This window comes from Felis catus, chromosome F2, assembly GCF_018350175.1.
Source record: "Felis catus isolate Fca126 chromosome F2, F.catus_Fca126_mat1.0, whole genome shotgun sequence".
Classification (NCBI taxonomy): Eukaryota; Metazoa; Chordata; class Mammalia; order Carnivora; family Felidae; genus Felis; species Felis catus.
In genome coordinates, this window is record NC_058385.1 from 45,658,563 (window position 1) to 45,681,500 (window position 22,938).

The 22,938-nt window shown below is 36.0% G+C and overlaps 1 protein-coding gene across 8 annotated transcripts in view; it reads left to right on the forward strand.

Moving 5' to 3' along the window:
* VPS13B (vacuolar protein sorting 13 homolog B) overlaps positions 1-22,938 on the forward strand; it is an 804,655-nt gene that overhangs the window by 511,720 nt on the left and 269,997 nt on the right. For all 8 annotated transcript variants that reach the window (XM_023248521.2, XM_023248520.2, XM_045050210.1 and 5 more), the window contains 3 exons: positions 3,246-3,449; positions 17,711-17,837; positions 21,634-21,777. In XM_023248521.2, coding sequence (XP_023104289.2) covers positions 3,246-3,449; positions 17,711-17,837; positions 21,634-21,777 — 475 coding nt within the window. The remainder of the gene's footprint in view (positions 1-3,245; positions 3,450-17,710; positions 17,838-21,633; positions 21,778-22,938) is intronic.

Consider the following 22,938-nt stretch of genomic DNA (forward strand, 5'->3'; position numbering starts at 1 on the left):
TGCTTCTTTATTAATGTCCCTGGTTTTGCTTGGGCGCGCATCTAGGGTGGGGGAAGTTTGAAGTTTCTGTTCCGTTGTGCCAACTCTGAGAGGTGTTTAAAAAATTTTTTTTTCAAGCATTCTGGTTGTTTCAGTCTGAAGATTCGTCCATGGTTTCTGATGTGCCTTGTTTTGGAAACAGGTGAACCTGGAAATACTAAAGAACATTTATCTTGAGAGTTTTCATTATGGTGTTACATAATTAGGAAAATAGGCTTTGTTTTATTCTTGGTGGTGATGCATTTAGGATTAGTTGTAATTTGATATGTTATTCATTCAGAACCATTTAAGAATCCATTCAGAAATGGGTGTAAAATTTATAATGGACCTTTTTATGAGTAGTTTAATTTCTTGTCATATATTTTATTTCTCTGTATTAATTTTAATATTGAAATAACTAAGGCACAGAGAAGTTAAATATTTTCTCCAAGCTCATGATCATTGGAAAACCTGAGAGTAAAGTTCATATGAATCTTTTAGTTATCCAGTTTTCTACAACTCGGATATAAATGGTTTTACCATTGGCTTTTAAGTTAAATGAACTTTTAAATCACGTTAAAAATACAGATACTTATTTCAAAAACAAAGAAAAAGAGAAAACATGAAATCTCCAACCCTGATTCTTAGAAAGCTTGAAATTTTAAAATAAGCATGCTTAGAAGTATCTGGCTGTTGCTAATTATACAGACCATTTGCATAGGGAAAAGAACCTGTGGGAAGTCACATTTTCCACAGATAAGATAGGAGGAATATATCTCAATTTAAGACCAAGAAAAAATGTGGGGAATTTCAAGCCTACATGAAAAACTCTGATGAAATTCAGGGTTTTGTGGTTGTAATCTTATGATTATATATAGCGTCCATGTGCCAAGGGAAATAGATTGATGTTAATGCTGGGCTGGGTTACTTTGTCTTTTAATAGAGCGCTGATTATATTTCATAGCATACTTTTTCTTTAGGGATTCTTCAAGTATTTTAGGTCACCTTAAAAATATGTTTACGCAATTTATTTAAAGTGTGGAAAGCATTGGCTAGTTTAAAATAAGGAAATGTAACTTTTCTATGGGGAATAATAATCTAAGGAATAGGCTAGACCACCAACTGCCCAAGATATTTGCTGTATGTTTGAATTTATGTGCATCCCAATCAGAAGTTTACTGTTTAAAGACTGTGTTCTTAACTACTGTGGACAGATAGGTTCTCCATTTGAGATGTGTCAACATTTGTGTCAGTTCAAATCAGTGAATTGAAACAGCATTTACTGATGGCTTGATAGGAGAGTTGTTCCTGACTTCAAGAAATTTATGGTATGTTGGGGAAAACTGACAAGTCATTGTGGTGTTACTGTACTTATAGAGAGACCCCAACAGTACAGATTAGGGAGAGAGGGAGTTTGGAGAAAGGCTGGTCAGGAAGGTGTTAATAGAAAGTGAAGTCTGAGATGGGCCTTTAAGCAGAATTATACCAATATTAAAATGAAAGAAGAGTATTCTGTCAAAACAGTGATATTCTAAATGTTACTCCGTCCCATCTGCACCCTCATTCGTTCTTTTTTTTTCTTTGCCTTCATTAGGGCAAATTGAAAAGGTTCATGTCCATTTTATGGGCTTTATTTCTAATGCAATTATTTGGTTCAAGTAAAATTTTAGGCTGTTTTCCTTTGCATGCCCAGTCCTCCTAGATTGCAATGGTTCAAACTTAGAAAAGAGAAGAAAGGGAAAAACAAAAACAAACAAACAAAAAAACAACTTCAGCTCTTACCTTAGGGATCCTGAGAATTCATCCGTCTGTTTCTCTGGCTCCTGCTATGGTTTCTTGACCAATGCCTGTTTGTTTCCCTATTCCCTCTTATAACCCCCTCTAAGATCTCCCTCTTATAACCCCCTCTGACATCTCCTTACCTGAACTGCCTGCTCATTTAGTTCCAGTTCTCTCCCAGCTCCTCTCTCCACTTGAATTCATTAGTATCAGCCCTCACCTTGCCTGGCGCATCCGATGCTATATCCATTCCCTAGCATCTGGCCCACACACCTGCCATCTTGAGTCTCAGTAGTCCTCTACCTTCCATCTGTATTTGACCAGCCTCTGGGCATGGTCTGCTCCACACTGCTTACTTTTAGTCTTAATCAGATTCTTACCCTATTTCTGTAGTTTTTACACCACAACCCATGCTTCCCCTTCTCACCACCCCCTGCCAATTAATTTCATTAATGTTCAATTGCTGTAATTTAGTTGTATTTTTTCTAATAACTGAGATTATAGATTTTTTCAATATTTGTACTAGTAAAAATATTTTTATTCTCTATATTGTTTCACTTTTTGTGCTGATTGAAACTTTCATAAGGGCCATATATTATTTTCCTTTTGATAACTCCATTTAAAGCATTTGTGAACCAAAACAAAACCAAAAAGTTCCCAAGCTCACACAAACAGGTTTACCTGACCTCTGAACCTGAACCCAGTTCTTTCCTGCCCACCATATTGTCTTGTTATTTTCATTCTAAAACCCTCATGAAAAAGTTAACAATTTACTTCCTCTAATTTAGCTTTATGTTACTGATAATTTTATTCATTTGCACAGCATTGGGGCTAGTAAGATCAAAGTTTCAACTCTTTATGGGTCAGTTATCCTCACTGTGCCTCTATGTCAGTAAACAATATAGTCTTCTCAACAGTTTAGTCTACTAAACAAGGGCAAAGGGTAAGGGAGTACAAAAGATCAACAAGGCTCTATCACCTTTCCTAACAAGACATCAAAGGCCTGAGGAAGGGAGGTTATTAGCATTGGAGAGAAGACTAGGTTTAAGTCAGAAAACCTGGATTTTTAAGTTGTGGTTTTGCTACATACTACCTCAGTACCTTTGGCTAAGTCTTTCTACCTCAATTGTTTCCTCTTTAGTAAAAAAGGAGATAATAGAGCCTCCACAACATCTCAAGGATTGAAATCATGTATGTGAAAGTATTTAGGAAAACAACACAGTGCTGGGAACAATATTAAAAAATCATCGTAGGGTAGAGTACTGGACATGATAACTTTGGGGTATACATTCAAGGCCTCCTATGTGGCAGCTTACCTGCCTCAGAGATTTGAATAACCCAGTGAATCCATCAGTAATCCAAAAGAAAAAAATGATAATGTTACTATGTTAGTGAACAAAATAAACAGAATATTTTATCTATTCACTTTTTTTTCATTGCCTTTTCAGGAGAGCTTTGAACTTGGGAATTCTTCGAGATCCTGGATCAGAAATTGAAGATAGACAATACCAAATAGATCTGCAGTCCATCAATATTGGTACTGCACAGTGGGATCAACTAAAACCGGAGAAGGAAAGTGGCACACGAGGGGTGCTAACAGAGAGTGAAAGAAATTCTCAGAATCCAGCCCTTGAGTGGAATATGGCCAGCAGGTAGGAAATTATTGAGCAACTTTCTACACTTTCTAATATTTCATTACCAGAACAGTTAGTGATAAAATCTTTAGCATGCCCAACCTAAGTGCTTTGGTACCACTTCTGCATTTCATGACAAACATAAAATATATTTTGTAATTGTAGCTAATGATTTTTCTTGGAAATCTGTTACACTGTAATTATTACAAATTTAAGACTGTGTCAGCATTTTGTTTTTTTTAAAGCTTGCTACTGATGAAAGACTGTACTTCAGGGCTAAGGATACATTCACATTTTTCCTTGAAATCCGTTGTATTCAAGGTCAGATTATTTAAGTCTCTCCTTTCTGTTTATGATGATAAGAGGAGGAAAGTAACGAAAGCTCTGGATTGCCTTTATTTTTTTAGTCCACTTTAACTAAAAGCACCCATGTTCACAGAGAACATTTTTAAAGGAATTAGTCCTGAATGTGAGTTACAAGATTTGTAGAGAGCCGTTACCATCTCACCAAGACTACTCGTAGTTTCTCATCAGAATGTTAGGTAGAATTGTTTGCTAGAACAAAGATACTAGGCATTAAAAAGATTTTTTTATATTGTAAACCTGAAAGCCTTTATGATTTTAAAAAGCGTTCACTATTTTTTTCACTTTTCATATTGTTTGGTGTGTGTGTGTGTGTCTGTGTGTGTGTGTGTTTGCTTATAAGATTCACTAACATTAGTTGCTTATAACACACCATGGTGGTTTGTTGATTGAATTTCTTTAAAACATTGTGTGTAAACTTTCTTGTATGCCTTTTGCAATGCTGATTGCTTTGGGGTTCTACCCTTATACTACCAAAACTATATTTATCTACGTCTTGGCATTAATAATAGCAACAACTTTAATAATTGCTTATAAAATGCTTATCACTCACCTAACTTATTTAAATTAATTTTAACAGTAATGCTATAAGGTATGAATTGTTTTCTCTAATTCTACACGAGGAGTCTGAGGCCTACCAAGGTAAATAATGTGCCTAAAACCAAATACCAGGTGGTAGTCTGCTGCTTCTTCAGGCACCCACATTCTTTTGTAATTTCATTGTGGCCCTTTTCATAATGAGCTTCTTTCAGCTTCCTGAAAATAAGGTTTGTCGCTTGCTAATAGGCCTTGGTATGTGAACTCCGCCTGGAGCTCTCTTAACCCACCCTGTTCGCTTGCCTAACTCCCATCATTCATCAGGCCTCAGAGTATAAACATCACATTTTCCAGGAAGTCTCCCCCTGAGCTTCCATGAGAACACAGAAAGTTCCCCTTCTGTGTGCTCTTAACATATCACCTAGCATATGCCCCCTAAATTTGGGGTGTAAATTTGGGTGAAAAATCTCCCACTGCCGACCAAGGTACATTTCAGGAGAGGGATGCAGCCAACACTCCCAGCAGTTGGTCCTGCACGGTGAATCTGGTGCACACCTCACATGCACTGCGCCAGTCCTGATCTGTTAACATCACATATCAGCCAGGGCCCCATCTTTCCTCCGCTTCGCTCATTTTTCAGATCCAGGAAATTCCACCTTACATAATTTATAGGTCATCTTAAGAACTGCAAATTCTAGGGGCGCTTGGGTGGCTCAATCAGTTGGACATCTGACTTCAGCTCAGGTCGTGATCTCACAGTTCAAGCATTCGAGCCCCATGTCAGGCTCTATGCTGACAACTCAGAGCCTGGAGCCTGCTTCGAATTCTGTGTCTCCCGCTGTCTCTGCCTCTCCCCTGCTCATGCTCTGTCTCTCTCTCAGAAATAACCATTAAAAAAAAAATAATTAAAAAAGAACTGCAAATTCTATCAACAAAGAAGGTGGGGTTATTTTCCTAGGAAACTTTATGACCGTCTCTCCTTAACTCAGCTGTATCTCTCCTATTCATTCTTTAATTCATTTTAGTAAAGAGTTTGCGTACCTGTGTGTGTTTTAATAATAGAACTGGAATTGAGGCGCCTGGGTGGCTCAGTCAGTTAAGCACCCAACTTCAGCTGACATCGTGATCTCGCAGCTCACAAGTTCGAGCCCCATGTCGGGCTCTGTGCTGACAGCTCAGAGCCTGGATCCTGCTTCGGATTCTGTGTCTCCCTCGCTTGCTCTGCCTCTCCCCCGCTAGTACTCTGTCACTGTCTCAAAGTAAATGAACATATAAAAAATAAAGAATTGAAATTCACATAATAAGATGAACTATTTGAAATGAACAATTCACTGGCACTTTGTACATTCACAATATTGTGTAACCGTTACCACTGTCTATAACCACTACCTCTGTCTTGTTCTAAAACATTTTCGTCATCCCAAAGTAAAACCCCTTACCCTTTAAGCATTTTCCTCTACATCTGTCTCCCTCCCCTGGCGCCTGAAAAACACCAATCTGCTTTCTGTTTCCATGGTTTTATGTATTCTGGATATTTCATATAAATGGGATCATACAATATGTGACCTTTTGTGTCTGGCTCATTCACTTAACATAAAATTCTGGAAGTTTTTCTGCATTGTAGCATGTGTCAGTACTTCATTCTTAGTTATTGTTGGACAATATGCCACTGTATGTAAATACCAGAGTTTGTTTATCCATTCATCTGTTGATGGGCACTTGGCGTGTTTCCACTTTTTAGCTATTATGGATAATACTGCTGTGGACATTTGTGTACAAGTACCTGTTTTGCTACCTGTTTTCAGATATTAGGGATATATACCTAGGAATAGAATTTCAGGGTTATATGGTAATTCTATGTTTAACTTTCTTGAGGACCTGCGAAACTATTTTCCACAGCAGCTGAACCATTTCACATTTTCACCAGCAATGCTCAAGGTTCCAGTTTCACCCCATTCTCACCACCACTTATTTTCCTTTTTTTTTTTTTAAACTATAACCATCCTTTGGGTGTGGTTTTGATTTGCGTTTCCATAATGATCAGTGATATTGAGCAGTTCTTCATATGCTCTGTGACCATTTTTATATCTTCTTTGGAAAAAATGCTTATTCAAGCCTTTTGCCCTTTTTTAAATTGAGTTGTTTGGGTTTTTGTTGATAATTTATGGGATTTCTTTTTTTATTCTAGATGCTATACCCCTGTCTAATACATAATTTATAAATTATTTTTTCATTTTCTTAATAATGATCTTTGCACAAATTTTTATAATTGATCTAAGAGTCCATTGCCAAATCCAAGGTCGTGAAATTTTATATCCATGTTTTAAATTTTTTTTTAATCTGTCTATAGTTGACACACAATGTTACACTAGTTGCAGATGTACAACATAGTAATTCAGCTTTTCTGTCTGTTATGCTGTGCTCACCACAAGTGTAGCTACCGTCTGTCACCATACAACACTATTCCAGTATCATTGCCTATATTACCTATGCTGGGCCTTTTATTCTGGTGACTTATAGCTGAATGTAATGTATCTGTATCTCCCACTCCTTTCGCCCATTTTGTCCATCCCCTTCACCCCCTTTCCTCTGGCTGCCATCAGTCCTCTGGATTTATAGGTCTGATTCCGCTTTTTACTTGTTTGTTTATTCTTTTTTTTTTTTTTTTTAAGGTTCCACTTGATACTTATTTTCTCAGTCTGACTTATTTCACTTAGCATAATACCCTCTAGGTCTGTCCATGTTGTTACAAATGGCAATATCTCACTGAGAACAAACTGAGGGTTGATGGGGGGGTGGGAGGGAGGGGAGGGTAGGTGATGGGTATTGAAGAGGGCATCTTTTGGGATGAGCACTGGGTGTTGTATGGAAACCAATTTGACAATAAATTTCATATATTAAAAAAAACAAATGGCAATATCTCATCCTTTTTATGGCTGCATAATAGTCCATTATGTGTATACTTATATGTATATCTTCTTTACCCATTCATCTATCAGTAAACATTTAGGTTGCTTCCATATCTTACCTATTGTAAGTAATGCTGCATTAAACATATATTTTTTCAAATTCATGTTTTCATTTTCTTTGAGTAAATACCTAGTAGTGGAATTACTGGATCATATGGTATTTCTGTTTTTAATTTTTTGAGGACCTCCATACTGTTTTCCATAGTGGCTGTACCAATTTACATTCCCACCAACAGTGTACAAGTGTTACTTTTTCTCTACATCTTTGCCAATACTTGTTATTCGTTGTGTTTTTGGTTTTAGCCATTGTGACAGGTGTGAGGTGATATCTCATTGTAGTTTTGATATGCATTTCCCTGATGTTGAGCATCTTCTCATCTGTCTGTTGGCCATCTGTATGTCTTCTTTGGAAAACTGCCTTCAGGTCCTCTGTCCATTTCTTAAGTGGATTGTTTGAGGTTGTTTTTTGTTTGTTTGTTTGTTTGTTTGTTTGTTTTTGGTGGGGAGTGGTGTTGAGTTATATAAGTTCTTTATATATTTTGGATATTAACCCCTTATTGGATATATCATTTGTAAATATCTTCTATTCAGTAGGTTGCCTTTTTGTCTTGTTGATGGTTTCCTTCACTGTTCAAAAGCTTTTTATTTCGTCCTGCTCCCAATAGTTTAATTTTGTTTTCATTTCCCTTGCCTTAGGAGACATACCTAGAAAAATGTTTCTATAGCCAATATCAGAGAGATCACTGCCTGTGTTCTCTTCTAGGATTTCTTATGGTTTTATGTCTCACATTTAATTCTTAGGTCCATTTTGAGTTTATTTTTGTGTATGGTGTAAGAAAGTGGTCCACTTCATTCTTCTGCATGTTGCTGTTCATTTTTCCCTACACCATTTACTGAAGAGACTATCTTTCCCCATTGTATAATCTTGCCTCCTTTGTTGTAGATGGGTTTATTCCTGAGCTTTTTTCTCTGTTCCATTGATCTATGTGTCTGTTTTTGTGCTGGCACCATACTGATTTGGTTACTACAGCTTTGTAATACATATTGAAATCTGTAATTGTGATCCATACAGATTTGTTCTTTTTTCTCAAGATTGCTTTGACTATTGAGGTTCTTTTGTGGTTCCATACAAATTTTATTATTATTTGTTGTAGTTCTGTGAAAAATGCTGTTGGTACTTTGATAGGGATTGCACTGAATCCAAAGATTTCTTTGGATAGTATGCACATTTTAACAGTATTCATTCTTCCAGGGTGCCTGGGTGGCTCAGTCGGTTAGGTGTCCAACTTCGGCTCAGGTCATGATCTTGCGGTCTGTGAGTTCGAGCCCTGCGTCGGGCACTGTGCTGACAGCTCAGAGCCTGGGGCCTGTTTCGGATTCAGTGTGTGTGTGTGTGTGTGTCTCTCTCTCTCTGCCCCTCCCCCGTTCATGCTCTGTCTCTCTCTGTCTCAAAAATAAATAAACATTAAAAAACAATATTCATTCTTCCAGTCCATGACCCTGGGCTATCTTTTCATTTGTTTGTATCTTCTTTAATTTCTTTCATTAGTGTTTTATAGTTTTCAGAATACAAATCTTTTACCTCCTTGGTTAAGTTTATTCTTAGGTATTTTATTCTTTTTGGCGATTTATACCTATGCTTTATTCTGTGTTTTATAGGTTTAGTTCTTACAGCTGGATTGTTGACTCATTTTGAGGAGTTTTTGTTTGTTTTTATATGGTACAAAATAAAAGTTCAACTTTCTTCTTTTGCATGTGCATGTACAGTTGTCCCAGCACCATTTGTTGAAGAGACTCTTCATTCCCCATTGAATGGTCTTGCCATGCTGTTGAAAATTAAGACTTAGAACAACCATTATATGCCATAGAATGTCTTTTACACTAGAGAAACAAAATGAAATAATTTCTGATATGTGTCCATCCCTTACAGGTCTCAGTGTCCAATCAAAGAGTTGATAGTTAAATTACCTATTAGAGTGCAGTGAGTGAAGTACACTGGTAGATGTAAATATAGGATGTTTAGGATTACAGAAAAGCCACTTCAAAATCAGAATAAATACATTCCATGTACATAGGACATCTTGGGCTAACAGATGTGACAGACACTTAAACAATAAATCTAATACTGACATAGATACAAAATAGAACATTTAAAGAAATGAATGATGACTCTATGGGTAGGTTTTCAGGGATGGTTTCAGAGTACACAGCTTCTGAATTTGTTTCCAGAGTATGGGTGACAGGAGTGGAGAGGGGCCATTTTGAACTAAGAAAGCAGTAGACTCACAGGCTAGGAGTATGAAAACGTGGCATATTTTATCACTTCCGAATACCCAGTACTTAATATTATACTTGGCACATAATAGGAATATATTAAAGATTTGAGTGAATTAATGAAAGATTGAATGATTAGATGATTATGTAGAGCTAGCAGATCAGGTGGCTCTGAATGTTTCTAAGAGATATTGATTCAAATGAAGACGGAACTTTAGACCTGATGTACTTTGTAGTGCTGATTAATCTTGATAGAAATATAAACAGAACCTTAATGTGATTATATTTTTGTTTTTCAATAGGTATTACAGGTAAAATTCAAAACATATAAAAAAAATATTCACTGACGAATAATTTGCTCCCTCCCCTGGCCAATATTAAATAATAACCTTTACAATGGTTTTCATTCATTCCTTCTGAGTACGTTACTCGGCTTCTGTCTTTAGTCAAAATGTGTTTCTATGTGTATGTTGGGAGAAGGGAATTTATACATAAAAATTATCACATTTTTAAATGTGTAGATCTTCTAAAAACCCAGTTTTTCAGCTGAGGGAATACATTAGGATTCAGTCAAGGCAGCAGAACCATTATAAGTATTATAGCATAAGGGATTTATTGTAGGAATAAGGTCTTACTCAATTGTGGAAGAAGCTGTGAATTAAGGATCTAAAGACAGTGGATCAGAGACATGTCCCCAGGCATGTCCAGCCACTGGAGAGACCCCTGGAGGCTGGTAGACAAGTCCATGGGAGCATTGCCTCTGTTTCTGGGAGTAAGCCTGCAGTTGTTGTTAGTCTGCAGGGCCAGTGGTCAGGAAAAAGAGCCAGTCACAGAAGCGAGAAGAGGGAAGACAAGCTGGAATCTGCCAGCACCTCTGAATTTTACTGTATTTTATAAAGCATGACTTTCAGAGAATATTGGCCAGTATTTGTTTCATTTATACCTCTAAATCTCATGCAGTTTTCTCTCTAAACTCTGAACCATTCTTGGCAAGTTGTTACAGAACAGAACCACTACAAGAGACAGTTTCAGGAGGTTCCTTGCCTTGTGCAATGTCACTTAAAAGTAGAGCTAAGTATAGAACCCTGGTTTGCTACCTCTTCCTCAACTGCTTTTCTTATACTCAGCGCTCTGACCCCTTACACTTGGGCTAAAGTTCATTGTTAGTTAATCACTTTTTCTTTTTCTCTCAGCAACCATTTTTACTATGTCTGGGCTTATTTTATAACCTGAGGAAATGAAGTGCTGAGAACTCAAATAATGTACTGATGTCTGCCATATGCAGGTTACACATCTAGTCACTATTGCCATTTTACATGGGAATTAGTGCTTCGAGGTGTGGGGGGGGGGGGTTGGGAAATGGTGGCTTTTCTTCCTTACATATTGGCCACGGATGTCCTTGGCAAGCTGAGAGGGTAGCATGGAGATAAAAGGACAGATCTGTCTTGGCCAGTCTCATTCTTTGTTTCTTATCATAGTTACTGACAGATGAGTTGGTAATCAGAAAATATTTAAATTGAATATAATCATCATAATAGTAGATCATTAAATTTTAAAACTCTCTGTAATGCCAATTAATTTGTGGTCGTGTTAAAGCTCCCAACATCATGATTGTTGCATGTATGAATATAAGTAATAATTCCCTGATCCAAAGCCTTCAGATTTCCCTCCTTCAACATTTTGTTTAATAAGAGAAGGATCCAAACAAGATTACATCAACATTTACTTAAAAGTATATGAACAGGGGCACCTGGGTGGCTCAGTCGGTTGAGTGTCCAACTCTTGATTTCGACTCAGGTCATGATCTCACGCTTTATAGGATCAAGCCCTACTTCGGGCCCTGTACTGACTGCATAGAGCCAGCTTGGGATTCTCTCTCTTGTTTCTCTCTGTCCCTCTACCACTCATGCACGCTCCACACCCACCCCCCACAAAATAAACATTTTCTTAAGAAGTGTATGTATAACACCTAACTTTCATACATTATCCAGTATTATTCTGTGAAAACTCCATGTGGTACATCAGTGCATAGTATTAAAGCTTTAAAAATGCAATAAAATAACAAATTCCCCAATCATTTTTCCCTTGGTGGATTCCCATTTATATCCTCAATTTCAGATGTCCTTTTCTTTGAGAAACTTCCAGCAGTCCCCCTGACTTTCACTCCTCCATGAAGTTTTATTTTGAAGTTTTTCCTTGGAAAAAGAGCTATCAAGTAGAATTAGATGCAGGAGTTCCACACTATAGATACAAACAACTGGAAACTAACCAGAGCTACTGACTGACAATTGAACATCTCAGTAAAAGTGAATTGTTGATATTTCAATATACATATGCTCATAAGACCTTCATTTAGAGGCTGAAATAAATGTGATCTCAATAAACTTGTGATCTCAATCACAAGTATATTAACCATAGTTTTGATTTGTTTGTTTGGATGCAGGTAATTTTTGTGTTTTTTTGGTTTGGTTTTTAGGGAATGAGAACATTGTAACATTTAATTTTGCCAAAATAAAATTTTACTAGCATTTTATTTAAATGTCCCTTAAAAATTATCCTCATTTTGGGTTGTAGTTCTTGAAGCATTATTCAGATATTCTATATGTCTTTACAAGTTAATTAGGTCCCCGACTGAAAGTTTTGACACCTGTCTGTTTTTTCCTTACCATTGTACTTCTCCTACCTTATGATTATTTTTAATTATTTTTTCGGCTAACCTGAGCTGCTCGCATCCAACTCTGCCATTATATTCCCAGCACCTAGCAGAGGGCCTGGCATAATAGTGGACTCTCAGTCCATGTTCTCAAAATTTCACACAGCCATAGACGCCAAGAGAATGATATGGCAGTATACTAGGATAAAGGCCCCTGGGAAACTTATTTACATTAGGGCTCGGGGAAGGCCTAATCTAGTACCTAATGACAAGAATGAGCTTGGACCGTGGACTGCTCGTGTCAAGTGTTCTGGCAGAGCAGAGACCTGTGATTGGGAATCAGTGTTGCACACTTAAGGATCATGACTAGCTGAGAGGAAAGGAATAATAGGTAAAGTTTGGGGTAGGGAAGAGACTACATTATGAATGGTTTTATACATCAGTGGCAGTTTGGATTTTATCTTTATTGCATTAGAAAGTCACTGGATAGTGTTCCTCTTGGGGAAAAAACCCAAAACACCAAAATAGGGTTTAAACTCTTTATTATATATTTTGTTTTTAAAGTTACTGTAGAACTCAAATTATCCTGAAGAACTCTCTATCTAAAAATAAGAGGAATCTCTACAAATAAGTACAGTTAACCAACTGATAACAAATAGTTTTCCAGTTACCATATTTTTAGGATAAATGTCTGTGATTATTTTTTATATTGAAGAATATCCACTATAAGGGATTATCTCAGTTGATTAGCAGAACAAGACTTAAGTATCTTCTGGTCAGGCATCTCTTGTCCAAAGCTCAGCTGTAATGCCATACCAAGAAAGTCTTCATGTTGAATAAAAAAACTGTTCACTGAACACATAGACCATCTAGAACTTTTTATTCTTTTTAGTGGAATATTTTGGAAACATCAACACCATTTTTCCTACTTACGGTTTTTCATAATATACAATTTTTGAAATGGGGCTCTTAAATTGCAGTACTATTTCCCACAGAATTAGTCAAGAATGAATGGAAGATGGGCAGAAGAACCTTAGGATAAATTGGCTGAGCCGGGAAAAATGACCATAGCCTTCCTAAACATATATTTTCATGTATGCATGTGTCATATACTTATGCCATCTTGTGTACTGATAATTTCAGAGAATGATGCTTTTCCATATTTATAATCTCTTCCCAGAGATTGACTGAATAACTTTTGTTAACTTAGATGATTACTTTACTGTTACTTGTTTAGCACTTTATAATTGCCCAATTGTTTTTACCCTCACACAGGGTTTAATATATTTCCACGGGTTTAATCCTGTATGTTAGATAACAGGTGGAAATCACTATTCCATTTCCTTGTTTTTTATGGGCAATGTAGAAATACATTAAATCACTGTTTTAGTATACTAGAGAAATATTTCTTCTACACCTCTCCTAACCTCATATTCCCTAGCATGCTATAGATAATCTGTTTTCTCTGTTTGCTATCTTTTTTTCATAATAGGTGATCACCTGTTTCACCAAGAGATGTCTGATGGTGGATTTTATTGTATTTACCTGAACCAAGACTTATTGTGCTTCCTGAATCTGTGGTTTCTTATATATCATCAGTTCTGAAGAATTCTCAGCTATTAACTCTTTGCTGTTGTCTCTTTTCCTTACTTTCTATTCTCTCTTTTTGGAATACCAATTAAATATGTTGGACCTACCCCTCCACATCTCTTTTCTTTTAAACTTGCCATTTTAAAATTTAAGTTAGTACATTTCCTGGAATTTTCTCAAATCTGTATTCTAGTTGATTAATTTTTTCTTGAGCTACGTGTAAAATGTTATTTGCCACATCTACTGTATATTTCATTTTAGTGACTGTATTTTGCATTTCTGGAAGTAGTATTTGTTTTTCAAATCTATTTTGACTCTTGATAATACCTTGGTTTTTTACTCCTCAGTTTTATTCTATACAGTATGTATTTAATAATTTTAAGCATTTATTTATTTATTTATTTATTTATTTATTTATTTATTTATTTATTCATTTATTATTTTTTAAACAATACAAATTTATTGAATTGTTCATATGGTGATTTCATTATCAGAAGTTCTTGGTAATGAATTTGACAATGGGGTTGAATTTTCCTCTTGCTAATAAAGAATAATTTGTGGGTGGGGGTATATAAAATAATCTGTTCAGGAGCTTGTCTTTAGTAGTCTTTGTCCCTGAGAATCCTTTTTGTCTATTTGAGGGCATGTTTTCCAGACAGGTTTTACATGCATCTATTTCTGACAGATGTCCCAGGGTTATGAAAAGTCTGATTCCAGTTTTATATAAATAATTCAGAATGGGTATTCCTAAACCAGTACGGTAATATAAATTACAGCTACCAAACACACATGAGGGATTTCCCATTATTTTTCATCTTCTGGGGAGATCTCTGTTTTTTCAACAAGCTCTCTGGCCAATATAGTCATATTTTCTCATTCTTCTCTATTTCTGATACAAAATGCTTTGTCAAACCTTTAAGGGCCCCAGATCTAGGTAGACAGCTCATTTAAAAACCTTTCCCTATGAGTGAAGTCACATGATATTTTATATGAGGATTTTAAGATACAAAACAGATGAACATAAGGGAAGGGAAGCAAAAATAATATAAAAACAGGGAGGGAGACAAACATAAGAGACTCTTAAATATGGAGAACAAAGGGTTACTGGAAGGGTTGTGGGAGGAAGGAGGGACTAAGTGGGTAAGGGGCATTAAGGAATCTACTCCTGAAATCATTGTTGCACCATATGCTAACTAACTTGGATGTACATTTAAAAAATAAATTAAAAATTAAAAAAAATCTTTCCCTATTTGGGATGTAAGGATTAGCCTGTTGCCTCTATATGGCCATGGGAAAAAAAAAAAATCTGTTCCCTGCTACATCTGAAACTAATATAATATTGGATGTCAACTATACTTAAATAGTAAATATTTTTTATCTATTTCAAGTTTTTATTTAAATTTTAGTTAACATATGGTGTAATACTAGTTTCAGGAGTAGAATTTAGTGATTAATCACTTACATATAACACCCAGAGCTCATCACAAGTGCCCTCCTTACTGTCCATCACCCGTTAGGCCGTGTCCCCACCCATCTCCCAGTCTGTTCTGTACAGTTAAGAGTCTCTTACAGTTTACCTCCCTCTCTTTTTTCTTTCCCTTTTCCGTATATTTAAGAAATAAAACAGGTGAGTATAGGGGAAAGGAATAGTAAAATAATACTAATAATCTATTCTCTTGATTTAGAGTGGCTAAAACCCTGAAGTCAATAACAATGTCAGTTAATAATTTAGTTTCACTTGCCTTTTTTGTTATTTTATTTATTTTATTTTTTTAAGTTTATTTTTGAGAGAGTTGGGGAGAGGCAGAGAGAGAGACACACACACACACAGAATCCGAAGCAGGCTCCATGCTCCAAGTTCTAGGCACAGAGCCCAGTGCAGGCTCAAACCTACAAACTGTGAGATCATGACCTGAGCCAAAGTTGGACACCCAACCGACTGAGCTACCCAGGCTCCCCCCCCTTTTGTTATTGTAAATCCTGTGCACTTATCTAGTAAAATATTGGCAGAATTTAATTCTCTTAATTATTTTTTCAGTAGTTATTTCTTTTGAAGTATTTCAATCTATAAAAATTTTTAATGACTTAAAAAATATGTATCATTACCTCAAAGACAAGAAATAACACAAAATTAAAGTTAACATTATGTTAACAGAAAAGTTATTTTATAATAGAGGACTGTTGACTTACTGATTTTTTTTATATTTTAAGGTCATAGGTCTTTCATATGTTGTGTTACTGATTTAATTCATCACATGATGGGGAAAAATATGATCTGTATAAGTACTCTTTTTTCCCATTGGGTGTTTTAGTTAATATTTGCTCTTATTTGGTTCCCTGCCATCTTTTCCATTTTAAGGTATTTTTAATACATCGTATATTTAAACACTCCCTTATGAGAGCACATCAGATGTTACATGTTTCTCACATTGGCCATTTTATGGAACTTGAGCTATTAAGCTCTAATTATGGTGTCTCTCAGGATCACAACCTTTCCTCTGTATTCACAGATTTTAATATTTCTTCCTGTTACCCTCCATTCAGCAGAACTCCTAATTCTTTAAAATTGACTTTCTTGAAATCCAATACTTATGTGTCACAAAACCGGATGATCCAATTTGCTTTTTTGGCAGACACCATGTAAAACTCTGCCCATTGCAAAATTGAACAAATGATACTAGAACTTTCTATTTTCTAGACTACTCTGGTAGAAAAGGATATAGAAAGACTTGAGGGTTATATGAGATTTGTCATGAGATAATTTATGCTAGTTCTCTGATCTCAGCTTTATCACTTTATAAGTGAATAACAGAGACATATTTATAAGGAATATTAATTTAATGGTTCCAAAGAACTTTTGAGATACAGCTTGCTGGTAAAACGTAGAACTGTGTGTGTGTGTGTGTGTGTGTGTGTGTGTGTGTGTGTGTGTGCGTGTGCGCGCGCGCGCGCGCACGCATATGCATATATATATATATATATATATACACACACACACACACATATATATTTCATAAAAAGAAAACTTAGAAAATGGACTGTAGACTTGAAGAACTGTACTAGCATAAGCTTTGGTTTCTCAATGTTTTCCAGTTTCATCTTCTACCATGTATGTAGTACTCCTTTGAAATTATTAGCAATTTAATGTAGGTAGAAGAGTAGAAATTTTGTGCTAAGTAACTGATCACAGGTGAGAATGTGTAAAGAAGAATTAAAATAGAGGCCAAATGCTGCTCCACTATCAGGCCCTGTTGTGTAACTCTGGTTTCCACTAGGTGGCCTTAGCCTAGCCTCTGATCCTCATTTCCTCATAGGTAATATGGGGTTATTAATAGTTTTTACTTCCCACAGATGGTTATTGTGAAGAAGCATTCAGTATCAAAGTCACAAAAGCTGTTTCATGAACTGTATATACAGTAATAATCCATGAACTTAGTTCTTAGAACTTGAAAAAAGGAGGTCATTCAGAGAGTAAGAGGATATGTTTGTGAACCTCATAAGGTTGGAATGATGGCAGTTGTCAACCAGAAGGTCAGAAATACTAAAAATAGGAAATTAAAAATTATCACCAAATAGTAAGGTTATTATTGATAACAATACATACTAAATTATTTGCAAGAACAAAAGGAATTAAAAACAAATTTATTTGTTGAAAGGATAGGACTAATGAAATTAATTGCATCCAAATTTCTCAATAATTTTTTCCTTTTATCAGTCTGAGGTAAAGAATTGAAGTTGTAAAACTGTGACTGTAAAATTTACAACTAAGCACTCTCAAAATAATAATGTAATTTTACCATACATGTTTGCAGTGCAAAGACTTGTATAACTTTAATGAAAAATATCCCTGAAAAAAAATGAAATGGCTGATCATTTTTTACTTTGTCTTTTAGCATACGGCGGCATCAAGAAAGAAGAGCAATTTTAACGCCCATTTTAACAGATTTTTCTGTCCGAATAACTGGAGCACCTGCTATCATTTTCACCAAAATAATTTCTCCAGAAAATATGCACACTGAGGTTAGAATTTTATTTAGGTTTTATTTCAGTCTATGTAATGGAGTAGCTTCTCTTTGTAAGTTAGGGATTTTCTTAGTTTTAGTGTACAGGATGTCAAATTGCTTATTATTAATAAGTTACTATAACCAGAAATGATTGAGTACTTTCTAGTGCTGTTTAGTTATTGCTTTTCATGTAGTTATTCATAACTACATCAAATCCTCATAATAATTCTGAGGATTTATAACTACATTCAATCCTCATAATAATCCAGTTAACTCCTTCTATCCTCATTTTATAGATGAGGGAACTGAAGCCTAGAGAGGCTGACTCAAATAACTTGTCCATATTTTCACAAGTAGTAAGTAGCAGAGCATGCATGGTATGAACCCAACTGGTCTGACTCCAAACCATACACTCCTGACCCTGACCTCTACAACCTCCTCCTGCTTTCCGGTGAAAGCAACAACGTTGACAGTGTTCTCATGGATTACTTCACATGGAAAATTGTACATGGATTACCTTAGTCTTCACAACATCCTTGTGAAATAGATATTACTAGTATCCATATTTTTAGTTAATGTTTATTTGTTTTTGAGAGGGAGAGCGTGAGTGGGGTAGGGTCAGAGAGAGAGGGAGACACAGAATCCAAAGCAGGCTCCAGGCTCCGAGCTGGACTCAAATTCACGAACCGTGATATCATTACCTGAGCCGAAGTTGGATGCTTAAGCGACTGAGCCACCCAGGTGCCCCTACTAGTATTTGTATTTTATGGATCCAGAAACTAAGATCAAAAGAGATTAGGTAACTTAACCAATGTTACTAGCCAGTTACTGGTGGATCCAGATTTCAAGTCTGATCACTATGGTATACTGCCTCTATGCTTAGAATAGAAATATAAGAATAATGTGGTCCATCATAATTTAAAAAGTATTCTTCACAGAAATTTATGTCATTGGCACAAAAACAGACACATAGACCAATGGAATAGAATAGAAACCCCAGAACTAGACCCACAAACGTATGGCCAACTCATCTTTGACAAAGCAGGAAAGAACATCTAATGGAAAAAAGACAGCCTCTTTAACAAATGGTGCTGGGAGAACTGGACAGCAACATGCAGAAGGTTGAAACTAGACCACTTTCTCACACCATTCACAAAAATAAACTCAAAGTGGATAAAGGACCTAAATGTGAGACAGGAAACCATCAAAACCTTAGAGGAGAAAGCAGGAAAAGACCTCTCTGACCTCAGCCATAGCAATCTCTTACTCGACACATCCCCAAAGGCAAGGGAATTAAAAGCAAAAGTGAATTACTGGGACCTTATGAAGATAAAAAGCTTCTGCACAGCAAAGGAAACAACCAACAAAACTAAAAGGCAACCAACGGAATGGGAAAAGATATTCGCAAATGACATATCGGACAAAGGGCTAGTATCCAAAAGCTATAAAGAGCTCACCAAACTCCACACCCGAAAAACAAATAACCCAGTGAAGAAATGGGCAGAAAACATGAATAGACACTTCTCTAAAGAAGACATCCGGATGGCCAACAGGCACATGAAAAGATGTTCAGCGTCGCTCCTTATCAGGGAAATACAAATCAAAACCACACTCAGGTATCACCTCACGCCAGTCAGAGTGGCCAAAATGAACAAATCAGGAGACTATAGATGCTGGAGAGGATGTGGAGAAACGGGAATCCTCTTGCACTGTTGGTGGGAATGCAAATTGGTGCAACCGCTCTGGAAAGCAGTGTGGAGGTTCCTCAGAAAATTAAAAATAGACCTACCCTATGACCCAGCAATAGCACTGCTAGGAATTTACCCAAGGGATACAGGAGTACTGATGCATAGGGCCACTTGTACCCCAATGTTCATAGCAGCACTCTCAACAATAGCCAAATTATGGAAAGAGCCTAAATGTCCATCAACTGATGAATGGATAAAGAAATTGTGGTTTATATACACAATGGAATATTACGTGGCAATGAGAAAAAATGAAATATGGCCTTTTGTAGTAACGTGGATGGAACTGGAGAGTGTGATGCTAAGTGAAATAAGCCATACAGAGAAAGACAGATACCATATGGTTTCACTCTTATGTGGATCCTGAGAAACTTAACAGGAACCCATGGGGGAGGGGAAGGAAAAAAAAAAAAAAGAGGTTAGAGTGGGAGAGAGCCAAAGCATAAGAGACTCTTAAAAACTGAGAACAAACTGAGGGTTGATGGGGGGTGGGAGGGGGGAGAGGGTGGGTGATGGGTATTGAGGAGGGCACCTTTTGGGATGAGCACTGGGTGTTGTATGGAAACCAATTTGTCAATAAATTTCATATATAAAAAAAAATAAAATTAAATTAAAAAACCATAATAAAAAAAAAAAAGAAACTTATGTCATGCTAAAAACCTAAACTCTTCGATCATTCACAGTTAGAGGCAGTTATGAAAAGTTCAGAAAAATTAAGTAAAGATTAAATATATTAATCTAAGCTAATAAAACCTCACATTCATTTTCTGAGTTTTTAAAAATAATATTTTTATAGATGTTGTTTATTTGATGTTTATAATTGCCCTGTAGGGAAAGCTAGGTTAAGTATAGTATCTTTTCTTATCCACAAAAAAATGTATAAAAATTAAGTAGGTCTACAAATATCTTATTTAGTAACACAGTTGATTCAAAGTACATGAATTTATTTCTTTTCATCATTACTTGAGGAATAAAATTTCTACCTATAATTAGTAAAAGCAGGGAACTTGTGGGAGTAAAAGTTACTTAACCCAAAAAAAGGAATATTCATTCCCGACTTGCTGTTCTTTATGGCTGTATTAAAACCTACTCTAAGCTCTGTAGTTTGCATTTGGACCAGTCATAAGTCTCCTTTAAGTCTGTTCCCTTGGATGACACTAATAAGGATAAGGTTCGGTGGACGTTTCCAAGCATTCAAACATTGTCCACATTCACTTCATGACAAGAGGCAGAACTTCTCCTTATTAAGTGAAGCTTCTGGATTGCTTTTCACTTCTTTCTTCCTTTCCTGAATGGCTTTCCAACAATGAATGTTCAAATGACTCAAGTTATGCAGAACAGCATCAGTTAAGTGGCAGACATCTACCTAATGCTGCCAAGATCTTAGCAGCTTGAAAAAGTGAAAGTAATTAGTCTAGCTATCTTTGGCTTCAGCACTCTCTTTTGTTATATATCATTTGGAGGGTATACTTTGGAGGAGACTCAGACCATACCACTTGTAACTGTAATTGCTTGCCTACAATTGCCTGTTTATATCTGTCTGCCCAACTAGATTGTAACCTCCTCAAGAGCAAGTTGCCATTTAAAGCCAATCTATTTTTTGTGATATCCCTAGCAGTCTACTATAGTGCATGTTACTTAGGAGATGCTCAGTAAATATTTGTTAGTTTGAATGAATGAACAAGATTATGCTAAAGAATTACATCATCTCTTACATATGGAAATGATAGTTTGAGGTATGAAAAAGCCAAATGTATATGAAATGGTAAAAAATTAGTGTTTGTGTTGTTAGTTTGTTTCCCTGCAACTAGTGCACAGCCCAGTGCACAGCGGGACCTCATAAATGTTTATTAAATTATTCCATTAAACTCTGTTGAGTGCCTATGCTGTCCATTTCTGCTATTCTCATTAACATATGAACTTGAGTCCCAGGAGAATTCATCAACCTAGTAGAGGTCAAATAAGTAAGAATGATAAATTATCATCTAATGGCGATCATGTATCTTTATCTGTATTCAGTTTTTTGTTTCTGTTTTTGTTTTTGTTTTTGTTTTTTGCCCCTTTCAGGAGATTTTAGTGTGTGGCCATTCCTTGGAAGTGAATATAACCACAAACCTGGACTTCTTCCTAAGTGTGGCTCAAGTTCAACTCTTACATCAGTTAATAGTAGCAAATATGACTGGACTGGAACCATCAAGCAAGGCCACAGAGGTAACTGTTACCTGATTTTGATTAGTCTTACTGCATTTGTGCCAACTTTATATTCATAATAGGAAAACTATAATTAAATGCTTTCTGCTAATTATTGTATATTTAATTTTATTCAAAATATGGTCATAAATTATATTGGATTGGTGTTCTCTGTTTTTGAAATTTGTTTGGTCTCTCTTTGCCTATCATGTACCTTTGCAGAATGGTTGTGGCTTAGCCTCAGAAAAGCCTCTGTTAAAATATATGATTTTAGTATCCTGCTGCAGTTTTTTTAAAAAGTACAACACAAGAAACCTGGTGTAGCTTTCACTTACTCAGATACATTACAGGGATAGGGCCTCTTTTGGAAGTGAACTTTGTAATCGCACTATGGGAATATCTTCAATAAATAACTTCTAAAGCATTCATTTCCCATGCTCAGTGAAGAATGGACACAATCATAAAAGTTGAATGCCTGCCTAGAATTTTAATTTTGATCCGGTGTTGGTTGGAAGCCTGCTTTGTAACCACAAAGCATGTCAGTGTGAAACAAAGAAAGCTTCTTATTAGATGCTTCTCAAGATATATTTTCTTTTTTGTTTCCATACTTCTATAATCCTATCTGTACTTAAGGTACATCTCCTATAAAAATTCAAGTCAAGAAATCATTTACCTGTGAAAAAGACATTGGTTTTATTTTTGTCAAGAGATACACCAAAGACTCGTAAGTTCTGTTTATTAAAAAGGGAGGGAAGGAAGAGATGTTCACTGAGAGCTACTTGATGCTAGGCAGTGTGCCAGGCATTTTCACGTAAGTTGAGCATATTATCACAACCATCTTGTGAGATTGATATGGGCATTATTAACATTTTACATATAAGGCTCAGAGATGGTAAGTGACCTGCCTGAAATCATTCATGCATAGCTAAAACATGGTGGAACGGAGATTTTAATTTTAGTCTTTCAAGTCAGTGCTCTTTCCATTCTACCACAGTTTGTGTACTGTAACTATTAGTCTATCAGTCTTCTTTATCTTTAAAAAAATATTTCAAAATGATAAAGCTGTAAATTTTTATAAATGAAGATTCTCTAACTAGACTGTCTTTTACCATCCATGATTTGTGTTTGCTCAGTATCTTTCTTAAAAGGTCTGTAGAGCTGGGGCTCCTGGGTGGCTCAGTC